The sequence below is a fragment of the Alligator mississippiensis genome, chromosome 4, assembly GCF_030867095.1.
Source record: "Alligator mississippiensis isolate rAllMis1 chromosome 4, rAllMis1, whole genome shotgun sequence".
NCBI lineage: Eukaryota > Metazoa > Chordata > Crocodylia > Alligatoridae > Alligator > Alligator mississippiensis.
The window spans coordinates 107306787-107329640 of NC_081827.1; the positions used below are offsets into that span (position 1 = coordinate 107306787).

Consider the following 22854-nt stretch of genomic DNA (forward strand, 5'->3'; position numbering starts at 1 on the left):
TAACAAAAACTGGGTAGTCTTAACGATTGGAGTATTGGACAGGTACCAGAGGATTGGAAAAGGGCCAATGTGGTCCCCATTTACAAGAAGGGGAGAAAGGAGGACCCCGGCAAGTATAGGCCAGTCAGTCTTACCTCGGTCCTTAGGAAGATCTTTGGGAAAATTATCAAGGAGCACATCTGCAAGGGCCCAGCAGGGGAGGTAATGCTCAGGGGCAACCAACATGGGTTCATTGTTGACTCCAGGATGAACATGAGCCGCCAACACAAGGAAACGGTCAGTAAAGCTAACTGCTCCTTGTCGTCTATCTACAGGTGCATCACAAGTAGGTCCAGGGAGGTGATCCTTCCCCTCTATGCAGCATTGGTCAGGCCACAGTTGGAGTATTGTGTCCAGTTCTGGACACCACATTTCAAGAGGGATGTGGCTAGCACTGAGAGGGTCCAGAGGAGGGCCACTCACATGGTCAAGGAGCAGTGGGGCAGGCCATACAAAGAGAGGCTAAAGGGCCTGATCCTATTCAGCCTCCACAAGAGAAGGCTGAGAGGGGATCTGGTGGCTGTTTACAAACTCTCCAGGTGGGGACCAATGAGAATTGGAGGAGGCTCTGTCCCACTGGGCACCACCTGGGGTTACTAGGAATAACAGCCACAAATTGTTAGAGAGAAGGTTCAGGCTGGACATCGGGAGACATTACTTTACAGTTAGGGCTGCCAGGCTCTGGAATGGGCTTCCAAGTGAGGTGGTGCTCTCTCCTACCTTGGGGGGTCTTCAAGAGGAGGCTGGACAGATATTTGGCTGCGGTGATATGACCCAGCACCTGTTCCTGCCTAGGGCAGGGGGTAGGACCCAATGATCTGTTTAGGTTCCTTGCAACCCTAAGTACTACGATACTATGAAAGGAATGAAATGTAGTAGTATTTAACAATACAACATGACAGGTAGGGCTTATAAAATTTCTACTGTAAACTTGGGGCTCAGATGGAAAGGAAAAAAAAAAAAAAAGAACATGGGAGGATTAGTTCAACAAGAAATAAACTGCAAAGCATGCATCTCATGCAATCATGAAAAAAAGCAAATATGGTATAAGCATGTCTTGGAAGTTTGTACATTGAAAGCTATATCTGACATTGAACATGGGTGGCCAAAACTGTATACAGTATTCCAGCTGAAGCTTAAACCAGTGGCTATACAAAAAAGGTACATTAAAATGGGAACAAATGCAGAGAAGGGCCATTAGGATAAACAGGAGAATGGAGAGCCTATCATGCAAGAGAAAATGAAAACTGGTCACGCATGAATGGTGCCATACAGAATTTTCCACAGACAGCTTGCATGGAACTTCCCAGAAAAAGAGAGTGCTTTAGCTTTACCTCCATAACCCTCAGAATCTTATTCTTAATCTTGCTTACATCAGAGCATATTCCTTGTGGAGGTATAGTGAAATGGTGAACATGCCCATCTTCTATTGGCATGAGAACATCATGACGTGAGCAAAATTTAAGCCCTCATCCATTTAGGCGCCACCATTTTGATTTATGTACATAAAATGCCCTTTGCATCAGGGGTCCTGGACTGAGCACCACAACAGGAAGGTACTCCTTTCTAACCAAATCAAAATATGTCAATAGAATCAGAATCAAACTTTACACTTTTAAACTAAAACCAGCTAGTAGTGAGAAACAAGACTACTGCAGGGTTTTATTTCACAGCTGCTGACAGATAAAAGAAGCATTACGGCTGCCTCGCACTTTATATTCTTTGCTACAGGAAGTAAGTGTACACTTGGCACAAGCATCATCACAAACACTGCTATTTGAAAAAAATCTGATTTCAAGTGCATGGGATGCATGCACCTTGATAGTGGAATGTATACAGGCAATTACTCAATGAACTTCATAGCCATTCAGTGCATGAACACTTAATAAGCATCTACCCCTTGGGTATTTAGATAATTGTTTTTGGAAAAAAACACAAGAACGCAAAAGGTGTTATTGTAGAATCAATTTAGTTTGAAATTAAGATATTATATAGCCTTTTCACAAATAAGCAGAGGGAAGGGGCATGCTGTAAAAACGGTGCTGCGAGCGGCCCAGGATTTTTTTCTCACTTCAGTAGGAACCAAATAGATCCATATATGTCTGTAGAAGTATATCAAATTGTAACCTGCAGTCAACATAGTAACTTCCATTTTGAAGAAAGTACAGTTACTTACTTCACAATAATTGTGGCTCTTACAAATGTACCTCAGATATTTTCAATATATATTTAATTTTTAGCATGTATGGGCCCCATGCACATAAGACTGGAATATTTTGAGTACCAGTGTCCACTGGGGCCTTCCGGCACTTTTTGGCTAAGACCATTGAGGACTGGGTGGCTGGAATGACTTATCCAGTTTATTCACCAAAACAGGATCCAGGAAAGCAAGAACACTCTAGTAGCGGAGAAGGAGAGCAGGTTACAATAGATCTGGATGGAATATCCCAAAGAAACACTTAGTTGATTTAAGTAACTATTCTTCCAAGCCATCAGCTACACATCTTGCACTTCTGGTAATTCACAAGCAGTAACTCATGTTTTCGGAGACAAGTGCTTCAAGTCTACTGGAATAGTAACTGCAGGACAGCCCTGCTGAAATGAGCACCTGATCTGAAGCCCTTCACATCAGTGGTGCTCAACCTTTTGGCCCTGTGAGCCAGATTAGTGATGTGGAGCCATCTGTGGGCCAGACCAGGCCCTAGGGCCTGGTACCACCCTCTCCCTGCCCCACATGGATTGAGTCCTGGGGACCCAACTGTGCCCCTTGTCCAGCCCTACTGGGATCAGGCGTCCTATCCAGTGCTCAGGGCCTGGCATTTCCAACAGATTAGAAGATTTGGCAGTAAAGGATTGGTGCCACTGCTCCTCTCCCGCAGAATGTCTTGACCCTTGGAGAAAATGGTGCCATGGCCCCAATCTGGCCTGGAGGCTGGAGGCTGAGTACCTCTGCTCTACACCGAGTGCTGAGAAAAATGTAAATTTAGTTCCAGGTAGCAAATTTAAAACTCTAAGACTGGGATACATCTTGTGAAATGCATTAGAATGGAACGTACTTCAATCTGTTTCAGCCAGTCAAGATAGGCCACGATGTCTTAATACAGCTGGAGACATTTTAACAGTGTGAATATAGACTGGATTCCTCTTTTTGTCAGTAAAAAGGGTAATTGGGGAGAACTCCTGACCGACTTTGTTCTGTTCAGATATTTAGCCAGACAAACACCTGGCACAGAAAATGTCAGCCCAATTTATTGAAGTCTGGCAAAGCAACATCGAACTGCAAATAGGTCTTACAATGAGAAGTACTAAGCAACCTTAAAGAAGTCAAGGCTACTAGTACCTTTCCTAATAAAAACAGTTGTAAAAATAATAAAGTATAATGTATTAGAACTTTCACATTTGCTACATTTTATTCAATCTGGTAGCAGAATTTACAAACATTTAACTTGGCCAGTTAATAGATTTAAAAAAATATATACTTTTATCCAACAGGACCTTAATCCCATACATGGACTAACCCCCAAACACTCCCATAGTCTGACTGGCATCAGTAAGGAGAGCCATGCATAGTGTTCCCTACAGGTCTGGGGCCCAACTGTGCAATTTCAACATAATGGATAACACAATGTGAAAACAAACTTTTATGTCTTTTGGCATGGTAAAATACCTCTATCAGCAAAATAAGGCAAAGTACATTTTTGTATCAAGTCCATTGGTCATCAATTAAAAATCAAATGATCAAAGTATTTTATGTAAAGAGAGTTTAGTATTAAAGGATATACTAAATTAGATAACAAATATTCTTTAATAAGATATTTTAAATTTCATTTTAAATGAAACAACCTTAATTGCATAATACTGATGCTTCAATTGCTTCGTATGGTTAAGGGCCTGCGGACCAAGCCCTACGAGGAGAGACTAGAGAAACTGGATCTTTTCAGCCTCCGCAAGAGAAGGTTGAGAAGCGACCTTGTGGCTGCCTATAAGTTCATCATGGGGGCACAGAAGGGAATTGGTGAGTATTTATTCACCAAGGCGCCCCCGGGGGTTACAAGAAATAACGGCCACGAGCTAGCAGAGAGCAGATTTAGATTGGACATTAGGAAGAACTTCTTCACAGTTAGAGTGGCCAGGGTCTGGAACGGGCTCCCAAGGGAGGTGGTGCTCTCCCCTACCCTGGGGGTCTTCAAGAGGAGGTTAGATGAGCGTCTAGCTGGGGTCATCTAGACCCAGCACTCTTTCCTGCTTATGCAGGGGGTCGGACTCGATGATCTATTGAGGTCCCTTCTGACCCTAACATCTATGAATCTATGAATTAGACCAATAATACAATATTAGTGTTCACGCTGCTCTGAAAGACAATGAAATTACTGATAAAATAAAATGGACATAACAGTACAGAATTTAATTTAGCGAAATATAGCATGCACTTTTATGGGAATATGTCTTTAAATGGAAAAAAGTTTAAAAGCAGTATATAAAGTCAAGCATATGGACAATGTTCAAAATTCTGGTAAAATATAAAACAGATTCCTAATGGGTATTCCAAGAACAGGAAAGTATACATCAAAAATTCTATTCTGACAGGGTCATTATTTTGAGTTTGTTCGTTTTTCCCAAATGAAAAGAGTTCAATAATTACATTGGTCGTAAAATGTAACTGTTTTGTGGTGGGAACAAAATGGCTTTTCACAGATTATGAACATTTATTATATTAATTACTGTCATAACCCAAGGGTGTGATTTTTTGTTTGTGTGTGCTTTGGCACTGCTGAATTATTTCCCGCCACTTGTAGCTTTCTTTGCAGGGTGCATTTCTTAGTTGCAGAAAGGAGATGCACGTTGCAAGGAGTTCCCGCCATTTGCATTCAGATTCGTGCCCCACTATTGGCCAGTTCTAAATTATTCCCACGTGGCGGCTAGCAATTGGCTTGCTAGCCGTATAAGAGGCTTGAGTGGTTTCTGCCCAAGTTGGAGGACTCCACAACCATCTGGAGGAGGAGAACTTCACGTCTCGTGAAGATCTCTAAGCGCTGCAGAGCCTATCGGACCCAGCATGTATCTCAAGAAGGCTATAGGGGTCTGATCAGCCTCTCGCCTCTCCCCGTCGCCGCCTGATCCCTCGACGTACCCTTCCCTGCGCGCAAAGTTCCACGGAGTCTAGCAAACTTCGTGTGAGTGAATCCAGAGCTCTACCCGGGGTTCGAGTCCTGCAGTTTTTTTCTTCCCGTCGCCGAAACCCCATTGCGACGTACCCTTATGTTCTGCAGGTTCGAGTTTTTGTTTTGTTTTGTAACCGCAACTCAAGCAAGTTTTCCTGCCTGCACCGCGACCATCTTCAGTGTAAGTAAAATAATCTTAAATCAACCACTAAGCGTCCATGCCTAATTCTAGCGTGCCGCCTGTCTTCCCCGACCCGGCGTGTCCGGGCTGCTGGCCACAGCCCGCCGCGCGAAAAAAGGGCCTTGGACCGCTCCCGGCCCGCACAATTACAAATGTAAATAGAAACTGTTCTTTATTATGGATTTGATAAACAATTAACATTTAGATTGTTCTAACAACAACAACCTTTTTAGATCAGTGATTATCAACCATGCACCCTAGAGTGCTAAGCAGTAATGTCAAAGATATGGCCTGCAGCCCTGTCATCTGGTCCCTGATGCTGCCAGTGGGTCTGCTTGTGGGGTGCGCTGCACACAGCCTCCCTCCAGCATGCATCCTGGAGTGGCTGCCATGGGCAGCATCGCACCAGAACAACCAACACAGGACCATGCCATATAGTGCCCATTCTGGCTGCTCCAGGACACATGCTGGATCTGGAATGCAGGGCAGGCCTGTGGGTATGAATTGGCCCATGGACTGGTCCTGCACCACTCATCTGCCAGATGAGTTTGACGCCCCTGCTTTTAAGGATGGCACACAATATTAGCACTGTTAGGTGTGCAAACATGATTTCACAAGATAAACCCAGATTTCAAACAGGAATCTGAAGTGTCAAAAAAAATTCAGACCTGTTGCGGCTGTTCTGAGTCCTTTGCAAAGGACGAACTGTTCTATTATTTTTCCATAGTCAAAAACCAAGTGAAAGCTAAGAGCTGGCATTTTTGAGGTGTGCCTTAAGTCTAAAAAGGTTGATATCCATTGCTTTAGACCTACAATAGGTTAACACTAAAAGTCAAATTTTATTGTAAAATATAATCTGATATGTTAAACAAATTCTCATGTTCATGGTGCCACAAACCCAGACATGAGTTGCCTCCAAAGCCCTAATACACACACACACACACACACACACACACACACACAGATTTCAGGTTTTTTTAATCAGAGAACTGCAAGGAGGTATGGGGGGGAAATAATAGAATTTCTATTTTTAAACAGAGAAAACCAGGATCCCTGGTCATGAGAGAAGGACAACACAAAATTTCATGCATTCAAATTAATGGCAGCATTATATTAATGCAGCAACGGTTTAGCTGGGCCAATGATTCTCAGCCAAGTTGTTGCAGCATCCTAGGATGCCATGAGATCCTTGTAAGGGTACTGCAGGGGAACACAGTATAAGCACTGTTAGGTGTACAAACGCCTGACACAATTCAAAAGAAAAACCCAGAGATTTCAAATAGAAAACCAGAGTCATAAATGTTCTGACCTGTTGTGGTCCAAGTTCTTTTTAATAGAAGAATTGCTCAATTATTTTTCTGTAGTCAAAAAATAAATATATAAAAAAAATGAGAGAAAACTAGGCACTGACATTTTCTGAGGGATGGCTTGAGTTTAAAGTGTTCCTTGAGTCTAAAAAGTTTAAGATGCACCAAGCTAGTTACGTACATATACATGTGGCCTGTATGTGCTTATTGGGTCACATGCGCCCCAGTCTGAGAACCACTGCCTTACCCATTATGATACTAATCATTGCTCCCAGGTTGAAGCTAGTTGAAGAGTTAAAAGTTGCTATGAGAAAGTTTTGGTTTCTGACTGAATTTCAAAATTTACATTAATGTTGCATCAATAAGGTTATTTCATAGATTTTAAAATGCAGCTATGAAAGACAAAAACGTGACTTTATGAACCAAAGAAATCACACTACTCAAGAGCCCTACCTCATAAACCACGGAATTATGCATTTATACTTTTCTACGTCTCATGCATTTTAAAAATTACACTGCATCAACTGAAAGCCATAGCTTGAGCTTTATATGGCGTTCTTAGTGAATACTGAACCCACAGATGACATGTTGTGTTTTCAATACCTTACCAACACTACAGAAAAAGTAATAAAATATGGTGAACTAACTAGCTATCAGCTATTGCGAGACCTCAAAACTATATTTTTCAAAAGAAGTCTCTTTGAAACCCATACAGGAGCACTAGGAGATTAGACCTGGGTAAAGTACCCTTTCAAAAGAAAGTTTTTGGAGACTGGGAATAAGTATCTTTTCTGGCATCCGAAGTTTTTGTTCTGAACTTCTACTCCCCAGATTAGAACAGTGCCTTTTCAGCATAAGCCTGAGTTATCCTGAAAAAATCAATGGTGACAATATGCAATTGGAGTTTTAGGTATTAGACTCCCCAAAATTCAGAAATATATGGTCAGAACTGTCCTTGATACTATAGCTTGAAAACAACATTTATTGTCTATGGCATCCTATTAAACTTTCACATCATCTTGAAGCACTTTGTATATTAACTTGGAATGCAACACAAGAACAAATCAGGATGATGTCTACTAATAACAGTCACCTTCCGTGTTCCCATTATAAACTGCACTTCATTGAATGATGTATTATTACTGTAACAATTGCCTTTGGAAATGGTTGGTATTTTAAAAGATTAAACTTAAGTGGGTCTTCTTTTAAATAGACTACCTTTGGCTTTTCTACATGATTTTTCTGGTAAATATTTCCCATGCCTTTGTCTGTCTATAATAATAATAAAAAAAAAAAGTTTAAAAAGTCATTACTCTACTCCTCTAATCCTCTTGTAATCACAGATCTCATCTGCTTTCTTCTCCAAAACACTATCCTCAGTGTCTTCAGATATGATCATGGCTCTATAAAAGCAAATACAGAGTAAAAGAAACTGACAGTCTTCTTTCAAAAGAAAGAATGACCAATATTCATGATCAACATTTACCTCAGACTCAAACCGCACAAGTGACTTTAAGATGGTTCATGAGAAAAGGACCTCTCAGCTAAGTACAGGTAATCAAAAAGCCTGAGACTGAACTGATTCAATCTTTGCAAGCTAGTCTAACCTACAGAGATTGACCCGATTTGCAAGTGAACAGACATTCACTTTTGATTCCAGAAATGCAGCTACGTGTCTGCAGTGGCTGAGGCTAGACACCAGGGAGTGCTAGTGCGAGCCCTCCCTTCCCTTCAGCAGCAGCCACAAGGCTGGAGGGAAGCTGAACTGGGGAAGGCATGGCCTGGCCCTGGCAGGCCTCCGAGTATGACTGGGAGGAGTTTAAGCCCCCACCCCTGGCCTGCAGGGACCCCAGCCAGGGTCTGCCTGGAGGGGGAGGCAGCCCTTGCCAGGTTTGCCCCTGATGGGGGGGAGAGGTGGGGCATGGCCAGCCTCAGGCAAAGTGAGGGAGAGAGGGCTGCTCCTTCCCAGTCTCCCCTCTGTCCCACCAGCAGGGAGACCCCAGCCAGGGTCTGCCTGGCTTTCCACCCCACTAGCCACTCGTGTGATGAGGGGCGTGGCCAGAGCTGACCTGGACAGCCCCTCAGGCAAAGGAGGGACAGGGAGAGGGATTAAACCCCGCTCCCCTGCAGCACCTCTGACCGTGCCCCTCCCCATTAGAAAAGCAGCCAGTAGGGTGGAAAGCTGGGCAGACCCCAGCAGGGGTCCCCATGCTGGTGGGAGACAGGGGAGTTGGGGGGCACAGGCAACTGGTGGGGGAGGGGGCACATGCCCCCTGAGATTGGCACCGCTCAGGACAGGGCAGTTTTTTTGCCGCTTGGGCCAGTGTTGTGTGTGTGTGTGTGTGTGTGTGTGTGTGGTGGGGGGCACTAAGGCACAACACAGAAGTATAGGAGTGGATATGGGGCTTTTGGCCTGTCCCAGGGCCTGCCCACAAATTGTGTCCCTCTAGACTCAGGAGGCACCAGTCATCCCTGGATTTGGGGGGGGGGGTGTTAATCCCCACCCTGCCCCCCTTCACCTGCTGCCTGGGCCAGCTCTGGCCATGCCGCCTGCTGCTAGAGCGTCCAGCAGGGGGGAAAGCTGGGCAGACTCCAGCAGGGGTCCTCTGTGGGTGGGAGAGGGGAGGCAGGGGAGTTTAATCTCCCTCCGCTTGAGCCTGCTGGCCCCCGCCCCCATCACCCCCGTGGGGAAAAGGCTGGCAGGGGCTGCTCTGCTCCCACCAGGCAGACTAGGCTGTGCCAACCAGGTTTCTCACCCCCACCCCCACCCCCTTGTCAGCCAGCCATCACCACTCAGGCTAGGGAGCAGAGGGGCGGAGCCAGCTCTGCTCTGCTCCAGCAGACAGCACAGCCCAGCCCAGCCCAAGCCTGCAAAGCATGTTGGGATGCTGGAGGATTCTGATTTAACTTGAACCAGGAAGGGGTTTGGGACAGAAGTTCCATAAACCTGTTTGACCTAAACCAGTTAAGTCTAATACTACATTCAACCCCGTTTATCTTAAACTAGTTTCAGCAATTTTGAAACTGGTTTATGTGCACTAAGCTTCTGTTCGATTACAGGTTTAAACCAGTTTCTGATCGCTTCAACCGGTTTATGTGCAACTTCTGTCCCTACAGAACATCATGTTTTCTGAAACAGGTTGGCTGCTTCAGGCTCAACTGCTACTCCTGAGAGCTGTGCAACAGTGCCATCTAATGGCTGCTGCTGTACAGTGAAGTCATGGCCCTAACAGCAACAGGAGCACTGCCCCTGGTCCTGCTTACTCTGCTCTTCCTCAAATTCAGCCTTAAATGTCCCAGCAGTCATTAACGCTACAGTAACAGAGGGAATGGGGTGACAGAAGGCTGTAACCAATTCATCCCAACAAGAACAATACTGAATATAATACATAAAGACTAAACCTTGATGCAGCTAATAGTCATTGCTTATCTTCAAACTGATCTAAAAGATCCAAGACCTTCAGGAATCATGAGTAACCAAAGATTTATTCTTGTTCTTTTACACAAAGAGAAAGATTCTCTAGATCCTCCCTTACGCAGGAAGCTACTAACTTCAGCAGCAATGAAAGGTTGTAGGTTTCTTTGTCAAAACACCAGGCACAAGGAACAAAGCATGCTGGTGCTCTTGAACAGGGGCGGGCAATTATTTCAGCTGGAGGGCCACTTCACAAATTTTGGTGAGCTGTCGAGGGCTGCATGGGTAGCCCCGCCCCTTGACAGTTGCCCCCACCCCCTGGTCGCCATCTTGTGGCCAGAAGTCCCGCCCCCTAACCCCTGCCCTTTGACACCAGAAGTCTTTCCCTTTGCCTCCAGAAGTACTCCTTTTGGGAAGGGGCAGTATGTCCTTGGAACTAGAAGTTACACTGTCACATGGTCCATGTCAGGGGTAGGCAATGTTTTTTGGCCAGAGTGCCAAAAAAACCAAAATGTCTACCTTGTAAGGTGCTGGAATGCTAACATGCCAAAAAAACAAAACTGGGGCGGGGGTGTATATGGCAGGATGCACTGTATATTAATATAGTTAATATTTGTAAACATGTCTTTTTTATGGTAAATACCAGGTTTTCTAAAAATTCTAAACATGGTGACAATAAATAAAACTTCATAGAGAGGGAAGAAAGAGAAGACGGAGGGAGGGAAGGAAGGAGGGAAAGAGAGAGGGAGAGGGAGAGGGAAAAGGAAAAGGGAAAGGAAGAGGGGCACGACGAGATGAACAAAGAACTAGAACCACAGAGGCTTCTAGTTTAGGGCTGAGGGTGGGAAGGGGGAGGGTGGTGGGAGCTGGGTGGAGCCAGGCTAGAATTGCTGCTCAGCCACAGGCTCCCGCTGGGTCCTGCTGCCACTGGCTGCCTGTTATCTTTGACAGACAGCAAGAGGCAGAAAAAAAAATTAATTTTCCAAAATGTTTAGAGGCCCTGTGGGCATGACAGAATGGGCTGGCAGGCTGGATCTGGCCCACAGGCCATATTTTGCCTGCCCCTGCTCTTGAACCTTTTCCAAGTAAATCCTCTACTTCTGAAGCTATACTCATGGTTAGTAATTCCAAGTATCACAGCCTCTCCATCCTTTTCATGCTTGAAATTTGTTGATATTTGAGAGAACCCTACCCATTGTGAGACTGAAGAGAGGAATACATATACTAGTTAAAAGTACCAGGGAACTGCCAGAGTTCTGATCTGTTCAAGTTCTTTGAACTTGTTGAAAAATATTTATTATTTTCCATATTCTCTGTTATTAGGACTATTTATGGTTTCACAGATTTCATAGACATTAGGGCTAGAAGGGACCTCGCAAGATCATTGGGTCCAGCCCCCTGCCCAAAGGGCAAGAAGTCAGCTGGGGTCTGATCATGCCAACAAGATAAGCATCCAACCATTTTTTTAAAGGTATCCAGAGTAGGTGATTGCACCACTTCTGGGGGGAGTCTATTCCAGACTCTGGAGACTCAGACGGTAAAGAAGTATTTCCTTATGTGCAGTCTAAAATGGTCTTCCAGCAGTTTATAACCATTAGACCTTGTCTTCCCTTGGGGTGCCCTCATGAACAAACGTTCTCCCAGTTCCTGATACACACCCTTATATACTTTTAAGCTGTCACCAAGTCATCCCCGAGCCTTTGCTTCTCCAGGCTGAAGAGTCCCATGCCCAATGTTTCTTCTAAGGAGTAGCAGTCCGTGAGCATGCTGCTTTGGTCCCGCCTCCCCCTTTCGGCACAGGCCGCCAGTAAGTGTCCAGGTGGGAGCAGGCAGGGTTCAGCCACCACCCTTCTCCATGCTAATTGCTGCCCAGAGCAGCATAGTGGAGTGCTGTACAGCAGCAATGGGCTGGACACAATTGTGACAGGGCTGGACACAATTGTGACAGCTGAAATTATGTCTGTGTGATAAAAAGTGCTTGCTGAAGACTCTATGAAGATTAGACCAAGTGTTTTTCTGTCATTTGTTCAGATATTAAGTTATAGGTTGTTACTAGGAGCCTAATTAAAGTCTAAAATGTAGTAAGGCCTTGTATGTTGTATGAGGCCTAATAAATTTAGCAAAGCCTTATAGAAGTGATGGTAGGCCCTGTGGTATAGTTAAAATTAACCTTATCAGAAGAATGCAAGACTTGTACTGCTATTGGTCGGCCTAAGGACAGCTGAAGTAAAAAGAATCTAAATGGCTGTAAGTTATCATCATTATAGCTCAGAAGTTATACATCGGCTGGCACATCCGGAAATCATTTAAAAGGAAGAGACAGCTCTGTGAAAGAAACTACTAATTAGCTGTTGACCTGAATCAGTGAGCCCATGGATTTCGAGGAGCCCAAGGACTGAATACCAGGGTCTTTCCTGGTACCTCTCGGACAGTGCTGATCAGGGACGCCTGACTTTGCTGAGCTTTGTGGAAAGATAAACTTGTCATACATCAGGCATCAGAGGGGACTGCTGATAAGTTGCCAACGCAAATTATTATTGTCCATCGTTTTCTGTCTTAGTATACTATGCATAGTCGTGTTTTTGTTAAGTCAGTTATCTTTTCTTACCTTTCTACCCTCGACCATACTCTCAATCCTGAACCCTCCGCAGGCGGCTGGGACAACAATCAATTGATAGAACTGAAAGGGAGGCACCAGGGCCAGCTTGGGACACTTAACCAAGGTAAGGTCCTCATATGGGGCAGGCAGTGGCTCCTCCTCAAGGTGAGGCAAGGCAGGGATGGGAGCTAGGGCTGGTGCAGGCTCCGCTGGCTCCGGGAAACTGCTCCACAGGCTCTGGCGACTTGGGGGAACTGCTCCACTCCCCAGCCCTGACGCCATGTGCCTTCTTGCTCCCCAAAGCAATGTGGGGGTACAGAGCAGTTCCCCAGAGCTGGCGGAGCCCATGCCAGCCCCGCCTCGCCTTGGGGAGGAGCCACTGCCTGCCCTGCATGAGTGAGGAGCTTACCTTTGGTAAGTGTCCCATGCCGGCCCCGGTACCTCTGCCGCCCTCCACACCCAGCTCCTCCCTGGGCAGATGCGCAGCCTTAAAAAGTTGGTGCACGGCAAGATTTTTAATTGTGCGCAGCCACACATGCATGCTGCTTAGAGAGAACCCTGCCCATGCCTCTCAGCCTCTCCTCATAAGACCTGTTCTCTTGACCTTTAATCATGTGCATGGCTCTCCTCTGGACTCTCTCAAACTTCTCCACATCCTCTCTCAGGTGTGGAGTCCAGAATTGGATGCAGTACTCCAGTTGCGCCCTCACCAAGGCCCAGTAAAGTGGGAGGATGATTTCTTGGGTTTTGCTTAAGATGCATTGGTAGATGCAAGCCAGAGTGCTAGACTAGATCATCATATTTTGACTTGGTTTCCATGATTCCACTAAACGAATCTACTACTCAGGTTCTTTCCTACTAGATGATGAGTTGACACAACAGATACATTTTTTTCTATCCAAGCTACCAGGAGATCCAAGTATGCTCATGATAATTTATTTACGCAACTTATATCATTGTTCACCTGCCCTCTCAAAGCAGCTTCTGGTCTGTGAGTTGGTGTCCAGAGCCAATATCTTCAAGGAGGTCCAAGAAACATCTTTTACATCTCTGATCGTTGGCAGCCTGCTAGTTAGCTGTGTTAGTCTTAAGTCAGGACGAAGGCAGGGCAGATTTATACAGTGCAAATCTACCCTGGCTTCTGCAATAAGCCGACTATTTTTCTTAGCTACGTATTTAGTATAAGTTTGTCCTCCTATATACATTTATCTCTGACAACTGAAAGAGCTGAAAAGATCTTCTGACACTACTAAGTTTTTCTGCTATCAGACACAATTCAATATATTCTATTTCTTTCTGCAGTGGAATAAACACAAAATAAATTTGTAGCTTGGATAACCTCACTGTATGCAGATTACCTTACCCCAGTGGTTCTCAACCTATTTGCCACAGTGGGCCACACTTGCAGCTCTCAGCGTGTAGGCCATACCCACACAACTTACTTCCTGTCACATGGGCTGCAACAGTGTGTTGATTAAGCCATATGTGCCCCACAGTCTGAGAACCACTGCCTTACCCATTATAATGCTAACTATTGTTCCCAGTCAGAAGCTCTTGACTGAAAATTCATATGAAGCTGACCTGTGTAATCTCCTGTATTTTAGAGGTAGAATTGCCAGTCTTTTGTAATACTGGCCTACTTCTTGCTTCTTCCATCACAGGGACTGCCTAGCAGAGACAGACAAATTCTAATGACATTGTATATCATCTTGAGGTAGACAGATGCGATAGCGATGTGGTAATGACACATGCAATGCTGCCAAGTAGCAGCCCTGCCTCTCCTTTTAAAGCAATTAAAAAAAAGAGGGGGGGGGGGGAGGGTGTATCTGTCTCTAGCCTTGTAGACAGTTATGGCTTATCTGTGAATAGTAATTGCTTATTCTATATTAGCAATGACTGTTAAATCACCGTGCCTTAGCTAGCTGGAACTACTAGCTCTTAGCTTCAAGAGACCTATTGAGATTTTGTAAGTAGTAGACTGCTGCTGTCAGGGAATAAACAGGATCAATGGAAGCCAGTAACCACCATTGTGAGGACAAGTCTTTCCTCAGAGATGCTTGTTTTCTTAGTAACTAGATTCTCCAGAACAGCACAACTGCTACTTAGAATTGTTCTAGCAACTCCAAAAACAGTAGCATTCAGTTTTGGGTTCTTTGCAAGTACTTCTGTATTAAACTGTCGTTTTTTTCAGCCTTGCTGAATGATTTGTCTGCAATAGAGTGTTTGGTGCCTGTTCTTTTATGCAAGAGTAGATAAAAACAATGCATTTATGTTGAAAGGTACAGCAAACCGATTCCTTTGATGGTGTCTCTTCCAACTACAATATCTATGCCATCCTGTGTCATCCCTCCTGTTTAAGCTACAAATTTGTCTCTCCTACAACTGCAGGATCAAATGGCCAAATGAGGCCTGGAGAAACAATGTTATAGGTCCTTTAAATATTGCAGGAGCTGGAATGGTTCTTCCCTTTTAGGCTGTCTGCTGGAACTCAGTGTGCAAACACAGTGAAGCTGCTCCCATTTCAGTAGTCCCTTTGAACTTCTTCTGTGACTTCTCAAAGGGAAGAAGAGAGCTACTCATGTTGGTAGATCTAGGGCTAATGTTGGTGCCTGGGCAGGGTCCTGAAGACTTCTCAGCAGCTGGAAATTTTGGCTCCACCCTTCCTTTACATGCTGCCTTCCTAAACTGATAGTGCTAGAATAGAAGAAGCAGTAATACAACAGATCTTCTAGGAACCAGCCTAACTGCTGCAATCAGGAACATAACAGCGCCTTTTCCCTCTCCCATTGAGTACATCTGAAACTCAGGCCTTATTTATAGGTAAAAAGAAAACAGATAGAAGATATCCATGGGACTAGGTAGCTAAGATATAAAGATAAAGATAAAGAACCTGCCAGGTGCCCATCCTGGAGTTTGATATATACTCGAGAGCAGCATTTCTCAACCTGTGGGTGGCAAACCAAAAGTGGGTTGCAAGAATATATGAAGGGTTGTGAAAAAAAACTTTAAAAATGGATCCTCCTTTAGAAGAGAAAATATGGGAAACTACAGCTTTTCCCTTGCAGGCTGTCAGACCTCCAGCCTGAAAGGGACTACTTGGGGGGCCCTCCTGCCCCACACATAGCCACCCCCTGCCCCACACACTGGGGCCTGGGGGCAGCGGGCAGGGCTATGTGGCTGCTTTCTACTTAAACTATTTACTGGGTCAGGACTGGCCCTTAATGTTTACAAATGAGTCCTGGTACAAGAAGGTTGAGAGCCACTGTTCTAGAGCTTTCATAGTTCTGCAATACATTTTCTAACACCATATATCCAAGGGCTTCTGAACCTAAGGGTTCCCAGCTGCTCCAGTTCTGATAACTATTTCCGCAACTATTTCTTCCGTCTCTGCCCAGACCATCTAAAAAGCCTCCTCCTTCCTTTCTATATAGCAGAGGGTCTCCACCTTATTAAGACTCCAGGCACCCTTTAGAACAGGGGTCGGCAACCCCTGGCACACGCGCTGAGCATGGCACAAGGCCATTTTCCTCAGCACACATCAGGTCCAGGGAGGCAGCAGCTGTTGGCCCCAGCTCTATGTAGCTGCTGCCAGCCAGGAGCCTGGGCTGCTCCCAGCAGGCAGCTGGGACACTGCAAGCCCTGCTGGGAGCAACCAGGGCTCCATGGCTATCAACAGCTACCCAGAGCCAGGGCTGGCTGAAGCCGAAGCTACAAACAGCTGCTGCCTCCCCAGCCCCAGCCCCAATGGGTGCAGTGCTGCCTTCCTGGAGCCCGGGGCTGGAAGACAGTTTAGGCCAGGAGGGCAGCAGCTGTTTGTAGCCTCCTGGCTGCAGCACGGAGCCTGGACTGCTCCCATGGAAGCCCTGCTACAAGCAGCCCAGGCTCTGTGGCTATCAGCAACTACCCAGAACCTGGACCAGCTGCAAACGTCTGCTGCCTCTCTGCCCTGGCCCCAGCTGCCTCCCAGCCCCAGGCTCTGGGGAGGTAGCACATACTAGCAATGCTCTCTGCTGTCCTGCCCTTGTCACTTCTGCAAAGCAGCATTGGAACCCGGCGTGGCAGGACACAGCCGGGGACACAGAAAGCTGCCTGCTCTCAGCTCCCCACTGGGGGCAGCAGCAAGGGGCACAACCCTGCACTGCTGCCCACGCTGCTCCCGTGCACACAGGGGAAGTGTGGCAGGGCAGCGAGGAGCTGGGAGCAGGCAGCTTTCTGCATCCCCCGCTGTGCCCTGTCGCACCGGGTTCCAATTCTGCTTTGCAGAAGTGGCCAGGACAGCACAGCAGGGAACACTGCTGGTATGTGCTGCCTCCCCAGAGCCTGGGTCCAGGGCAGAGGCAGCAGATGTTTGCAGCTGGCCCAGGTTCTGGGTAGCTGCTGAGCCACAGAGCCCAGGCTGGGGGGCAGGGGCAGCGGGGCACAAGCAGGGCATCCTGCCATGTACTCCCTGCCCTTATTTTGTTTTTCTGGTATGCCGGCACTCCAGCACCTTCCAAGGTAGGCATTGTGGGGGTTTTCAGCACTCCGGACAAAACACGCTGACTACCCCTGCTTTAGAAAATGCCAGCTCTTCACTTTCATACCTGTTTTTGGACTAAAGAAAAACAGAGCAACTCTGTTTTAAAGAACTCAGAAAGACCAGAAAAAGGTCAGAATGTTTTTGACACTGGATTTCTATTTGAAATCTCTGAGTTTATCCTGTGAGTCATATGTATGTTTGCTCATCTAACAGTGTTGATACTATATTTTCTTGCGTACCATGTGCCCCCAAATAAGATGTGCACCTTGTTATGGAAGGCAGAATGGGGGGGGGGGTTCTAGTTGATTACATCAAGACCAACTGTGTGACACAGAATAAGTCCTCCTGGAAACAGGGTCCAGGAAGTGTGCCATCCCAGGAGATAGTCTGGGTGAGGAAGCAAGAACTGCCTGGTGTGGCAGGACAGCAACAAGTCTAGGCCCCAGACTCTTACAAGGGCAGTAAGCAAGATTTACTTTGCACCCTGGTTGAGTCACTGCCACATATTTCTGGCATTCCAACTGCAGCCCCTTCACCTAAGCTCAGCCCTAATCCCACCAGTGATCCCCTAGTTTCTTGTGGCTCTAGCAATCATTTCACTCCTGCCTTCCATATAACCCACACAATTCCTACTTCATGGCTTTGGTGGAAACAGGACCTGGGTCTTTACTTCATTGCCACAAGAGGAACCACTTATTAATCATTTCCCCTACCAATCTCCCTATTCAAATACCTTTTCTCCACAGTAAACAGCCCAACTGTGATAAGACACTTAGGCTGCCTATACACAAGCAGCAAGACTGCTCCAACATGCTGTAATTGCAGCACATCAGAGCAGACTTGATTAATCAAGTCTGCTGGAGCGTGGTACTTACTGCACTCCAGTGTCTTGTGTATCAGCATCCCCACACTTAAAAATGTCAGTGGGGGCGCTTTATTGAAAGCTTGTTCGATAAGCTTCAGATAAAGTGCTCTGTCACCATTATTAAGCGCGAGAACACTGATGCATGAGATACTCTGGGTGCTTTAATTAAAGAGGCTCTTGAAGCCAGTCTAATTAAAGCCCCTCCTCCCCCACTCCCCGAGCATGTGGGTAAACGCCCAAAATCTCTCCCAAGTGTAAGGATGCAAAGCTTCTGCCTCATCTCCAATTCTGACTCCCTATAGGAAGAATTTTTCTGACTCTGGTCTCCTTGCCCACACCGATTCCTTTTTTTAGTCACATTTATTTGGAAGCTTCTCAAACTCTGCTGGCTTCAGTGCTTCCACTGGTGCTTCAGACCTGCTTCCAAGAGCTGGGTAACCAATGGAGTATATGACTCGGGTTTAGTCATCAGGTCTGAAATAACTGCACTCACTGGAGGCAGAGGATCAAATCCCAGCACAGACTCCCTCAGTGTGGGAGGTAAACCATTTGCATGCATACACCTCTCAGAAAAGTTTTAGAACATGAACCCTGATGCTTATAAAAAGCACTTAACTACCTCCTATGGCACCTTTCAGTGTCCTCTCTCTGCGGTTGCTCTTCCTACACAAAGTGAAATGCACAAGCCAACTTTTCCATTTAACTCAGTCCAAGAGTAGGGTAGATTAGGGGAAATTTATCTTTCCCTCATACCAATTTTACATCTTAGAAAGTCCATGCACTCTTTTGGTCCAACAGCAACTTTATTTATCCTCTCAAGGCAGAATTCACCTTTATATTACAGTAGCCCTCATATGTAGTGTAAGGGACAAAAGCGGAAGGAGGCAAGGACCTCATCTTTGGTGTCTAAACATCTTCAGGGTTGATTTCCTCCAGTATGAGATTAGAAGAAGTTACAGATTTTTCTAGATTATACAGCACATGGACCAAGTGATGGAGTCCATTTTTCAGACGTCTTATTCTTCCCAAGATTTTCCTTTTCTGTTGATACAGGTTGAATACTATTTTGTCCTCCCCTTAATTATTCTTTCACATGAGAGAACTGATCCGATGACATTAGTTTCTCCTTGTCCAATGGAAGACAGTATTTATTTGACCATGCCTTCAAGAAGTACCGAAAGGCAGTCAAACCATCCCCTTCCTTGCTTTCAACCCCCAAAATCCAGAGTGAGTTAGAAAAGAATAGAAGCAAAATTCAGTGGTTATTTTCTGACTATCAGTAGTGGAAACTTATTAAGAATCAAAACAAATCTCAGTTTCATATCTCTGTAAGGTTACAGAGTGATTACAAAATAGGTTCCTTTGGAGACCCACAAAGGCGGCCACCTAAACACTGACAGTGACCATACAGCTACCAAGGTATGCAGAGACACTGACAAGAGCATTTTACAACTTGAGAATATTGAGGCATTTGGAGCCAAACAGAAACGACTGGAATAAGTATGAAGGGGCAGCTGGATTGGTCTCTGGGGAACGAAATGGGGGGCGTGCGCGGGAAATCACATATTCACATGGGTCTAAATGCACACACAAAAGGTAATGTTAAAATCTCAAAGAGAGCTGGTCCTGTTTTCCCAGAATGAAAACAGGAACTAGGACCCCAAGACAGATAGGCAAACATCAGCAGGCAAACACGTTAGGAACAACTGAGTATCATAAAGCAGGGTTTGACAACTGACAGACTCCAGGGCAGTTCCAGCCTACCAAGCATTTGCATCTACCTGCAGCACTGGGACATCAATGGCAAGTCGTATGGGAGGGGGAAGCAGTAGTGTTTTTCTATCCTTAAGCAGTTTTTCTGCTGAGCTGCCTGTGGCCACCCCAGCCCTCCCTCCTCTCTTGCATGCTGCCTTACATTAACCATCCCTTCTCTTGCAATCAAATTTGTTACAGATAGAAGCCAGCAGCAAGGGATGGTAGTGGCTGCAGTAGGGGGGCAAGAGAGCAGTGGGCTGGGACAGCAGCAGCTGCGTCAGAACCAGTACCCTACTTTCAACTAAGCCTGCCTCAGCTCAACCTGCTGCTCCTTACAAGTTTGCTGATTCCTGTTGTAAAGGATTTCCAACTTTGACCATTGTCTAACTGGATATTCCAATATAATAAAAAGCTTAGTCTGTCTGTGTGTCTGTCCATAACACTTCTGACCAACTGCACGTGCACCGCTGAGAGGGCAGATGGTGATTGGCTGGGCGATGCACGGGCCCAAGTTTGAGCCACTGCCAGGGAAGTTTGGCAGCAGGGAACATACCCCAGCCATCCCAGCAGTGGGACTTCCCCCCTGACCAAGGGCAATTGGGGGGGGGGGGGGGGAGAGAAATCATGGTGGCAGCACCCCCCAGAACAGCTGGCAGGGAGAGGGCAGCAGCAGGCAGGTGGACGCAGGCCAGGTGGACCCGAAGTGGCAGGTGGGGGGGAGGGACAGGGCCGGATGCAGGGCTCCGTCCCTGCCAGCCCCCACCCCCACTTCATTCTTGACAGGTAATTTGCTAGTCAATTCATAATGACTATCCTATATTGCTTTCTTCTGATACTTATGCAGAAATGAAAACAAGGCCAATGAGAGGTAGCACTAGCATTATGCTTGCTACAAAAAGTTATTTTCTAAGGAAGCTACTGGGAACTCAAAAGAAGAAACACTAATCATCTTTCTTCCACTGCAAACAGGTATTGGGACAGAATAAATATTCTTTTAAATAACATACAATATATAAATGGTGTATATGAGGACATTAAGAGCAAAGAGTAAAAACAACATTTTAAAGAAAGGCACAAGAAATTCTACAAAAGTGGCCTGAACAGTAATTCAAATAATGTTGCTGACTTGTTCATCACATGTTGTCTTCTACTTTGATAAGTAGGTTAATCAGAAAACCAAAAAGAAAAAAAACAAATCAAATCTTCTTTAGGAAAGAGAATAAGAGATGTAACCCATTTCAAGCATAACATTTTGAACTATTATTCTGATTCACCGAACAGTGACATGATTATTTAAATACTACTTATGAAAACAATAAAAATTGGTTTGCTGATTCCTAATAGGTTTGGGAAAATTTAGCCTTTTTCCCCCCATCCCAATCCAATTAAAGCATTTTAATATGGTTATCCTCCCCAGACGTTTCTCTAGGTTACTAATACCTCACCCATGTGTCTATCCCAAGAGAATTCAGCCTCAAACCTCTGAAAACACAGATTATCCAATAGTCCCTGCATGCTTCTCACAGAAAAGAGATGAAATACAGAGCAGTCTTTCACATAAGAATCCCATAACCAGAATTTGGGACCTATTTCACTGACATCTACTTCTAGTCAGCAAAGTATTTACACAAATATCTAAATACAAAGTAGTCAGACTTCACTGGACTCAGTTTATCTGTTTCAATATGGAACATCTAAACAAGATGCATCAGAGGTTAAGTTTGAATAACAGTTTAGGTGATGAATGGAGAATAATCACATGTATATGAGGGTGTCTATAGTCAGATTATCGAAAAGGTAAGTAGTTATGAATTAGAAGGAAAAAAACCTGAGGCACATTCATGGAAGCATTATTTGTTTTAATCAAACTCAGAAACCTGTGGATGTTTTGGGGGTTTACCTCCCTTTACAGAACCACCTATGTTATCAGTATCATGTATGCACTGATTTAGTTAATAGATTTAAAATGAATACAAGCCTCAACACTTGGAAATTCACTTTATCAAAGTGCTCTTACCAGTCTCTAGCAGTTATAAAATATAAGGCATAAATACTTACTTTTCTAAAAATGGTATGTAAATAAGCAATTATTTTGAATGTTTTAAAAAGCATATATAGCAAATAAAAGGAGAAACACTAAATAAAAGAGAGAAATTCCAGTACCTTGGATCCAGGACTTCACCGACAATTTCTTCCAATTTGTCAATAAAATTAACGAAGTCTGAAAGTCCCTTTACATGGGTCCTTAAAAGATCAAACAGTGAAGGTGCATAACCTTTGCCTCCAAGTTCTATGGTTCGGATGAAAGATGTTGCCACCTTTTAACAGAAAAATATTTAGATAGGTAAAACTGTAGTGGGAACAGAAGAGTAGAATGTTAGAAAGAGAACATAAGTTAACCATTTTGAAGAAACAATCCCTTCAACACAAATGGGAAAACAACGGAGCACAGAAGTTACTTACCTGTAAATGGAGTTCAAGGTATGTTACCCCTCTATACTACCCATGATGCACACCCCATGGATGCACATTCACCTATCATTATTCAGCTGGGGACTTTTTGCCTTAGCAATAGCCATAAGGTGCACTGTAGCCCTCATTCCAAGAGGATGAAGGGCAGTATGCACTTTCTATTTCTCAGTTTCCTCCCAACTGCAGAATTATGCACTGCATGAGAGTCTGAGGAACAGGGAAACAAAACACAATGAAGATATGCACATGAACAACAACAACATATCTTGGAGAATCTGAGTCACTGGTAAGTAACTTCTTTATCCTTTAAGCAACTGTCCAGACCAGTGCCCAGTTACTGGGAGGGTCAGAGTTCCCTATGTGAAGAATGTCTGAAGAACCACCTTACCAAGTACAGTATCACCCCAGGGGGCACCTGTAATTACATAATGTTTGGCAAAGGTATGTGCCTGCAGGTCAGTAGATATTGATTATGGAAGCTGCACAGAAATGTTATGGAAGTTGTTTTGGCTCTAATCCTTGACAGCAGTTCCACTTCAG

General features: G+C 45.0%; 1 protein-coding gene across 3 annotated transcripts in view; it reads right to left on the reverse strand.

The window, feature by feature from the left end:
* PARPBP (PARP1 binding protein) overlaps positions 1-22854 on the reverse strand; it is a 61767-nt gene that overhangs the window by 23741 nt on the left and 15172 nt on the right. For all 3 annotated transcript variants that reach the window (XM_019489614.2, XM_059726441.1, XM_059726442.1), the window contains exon 6: positions 22006-22160. In XM_019489614.2, coding sequence (XP_019345159.1) covers positions 22006-22160 — 155 coding nt within the window. The remainder of the gene's footprint in view (positions 1-22005; positions 22161-22854) is intronic.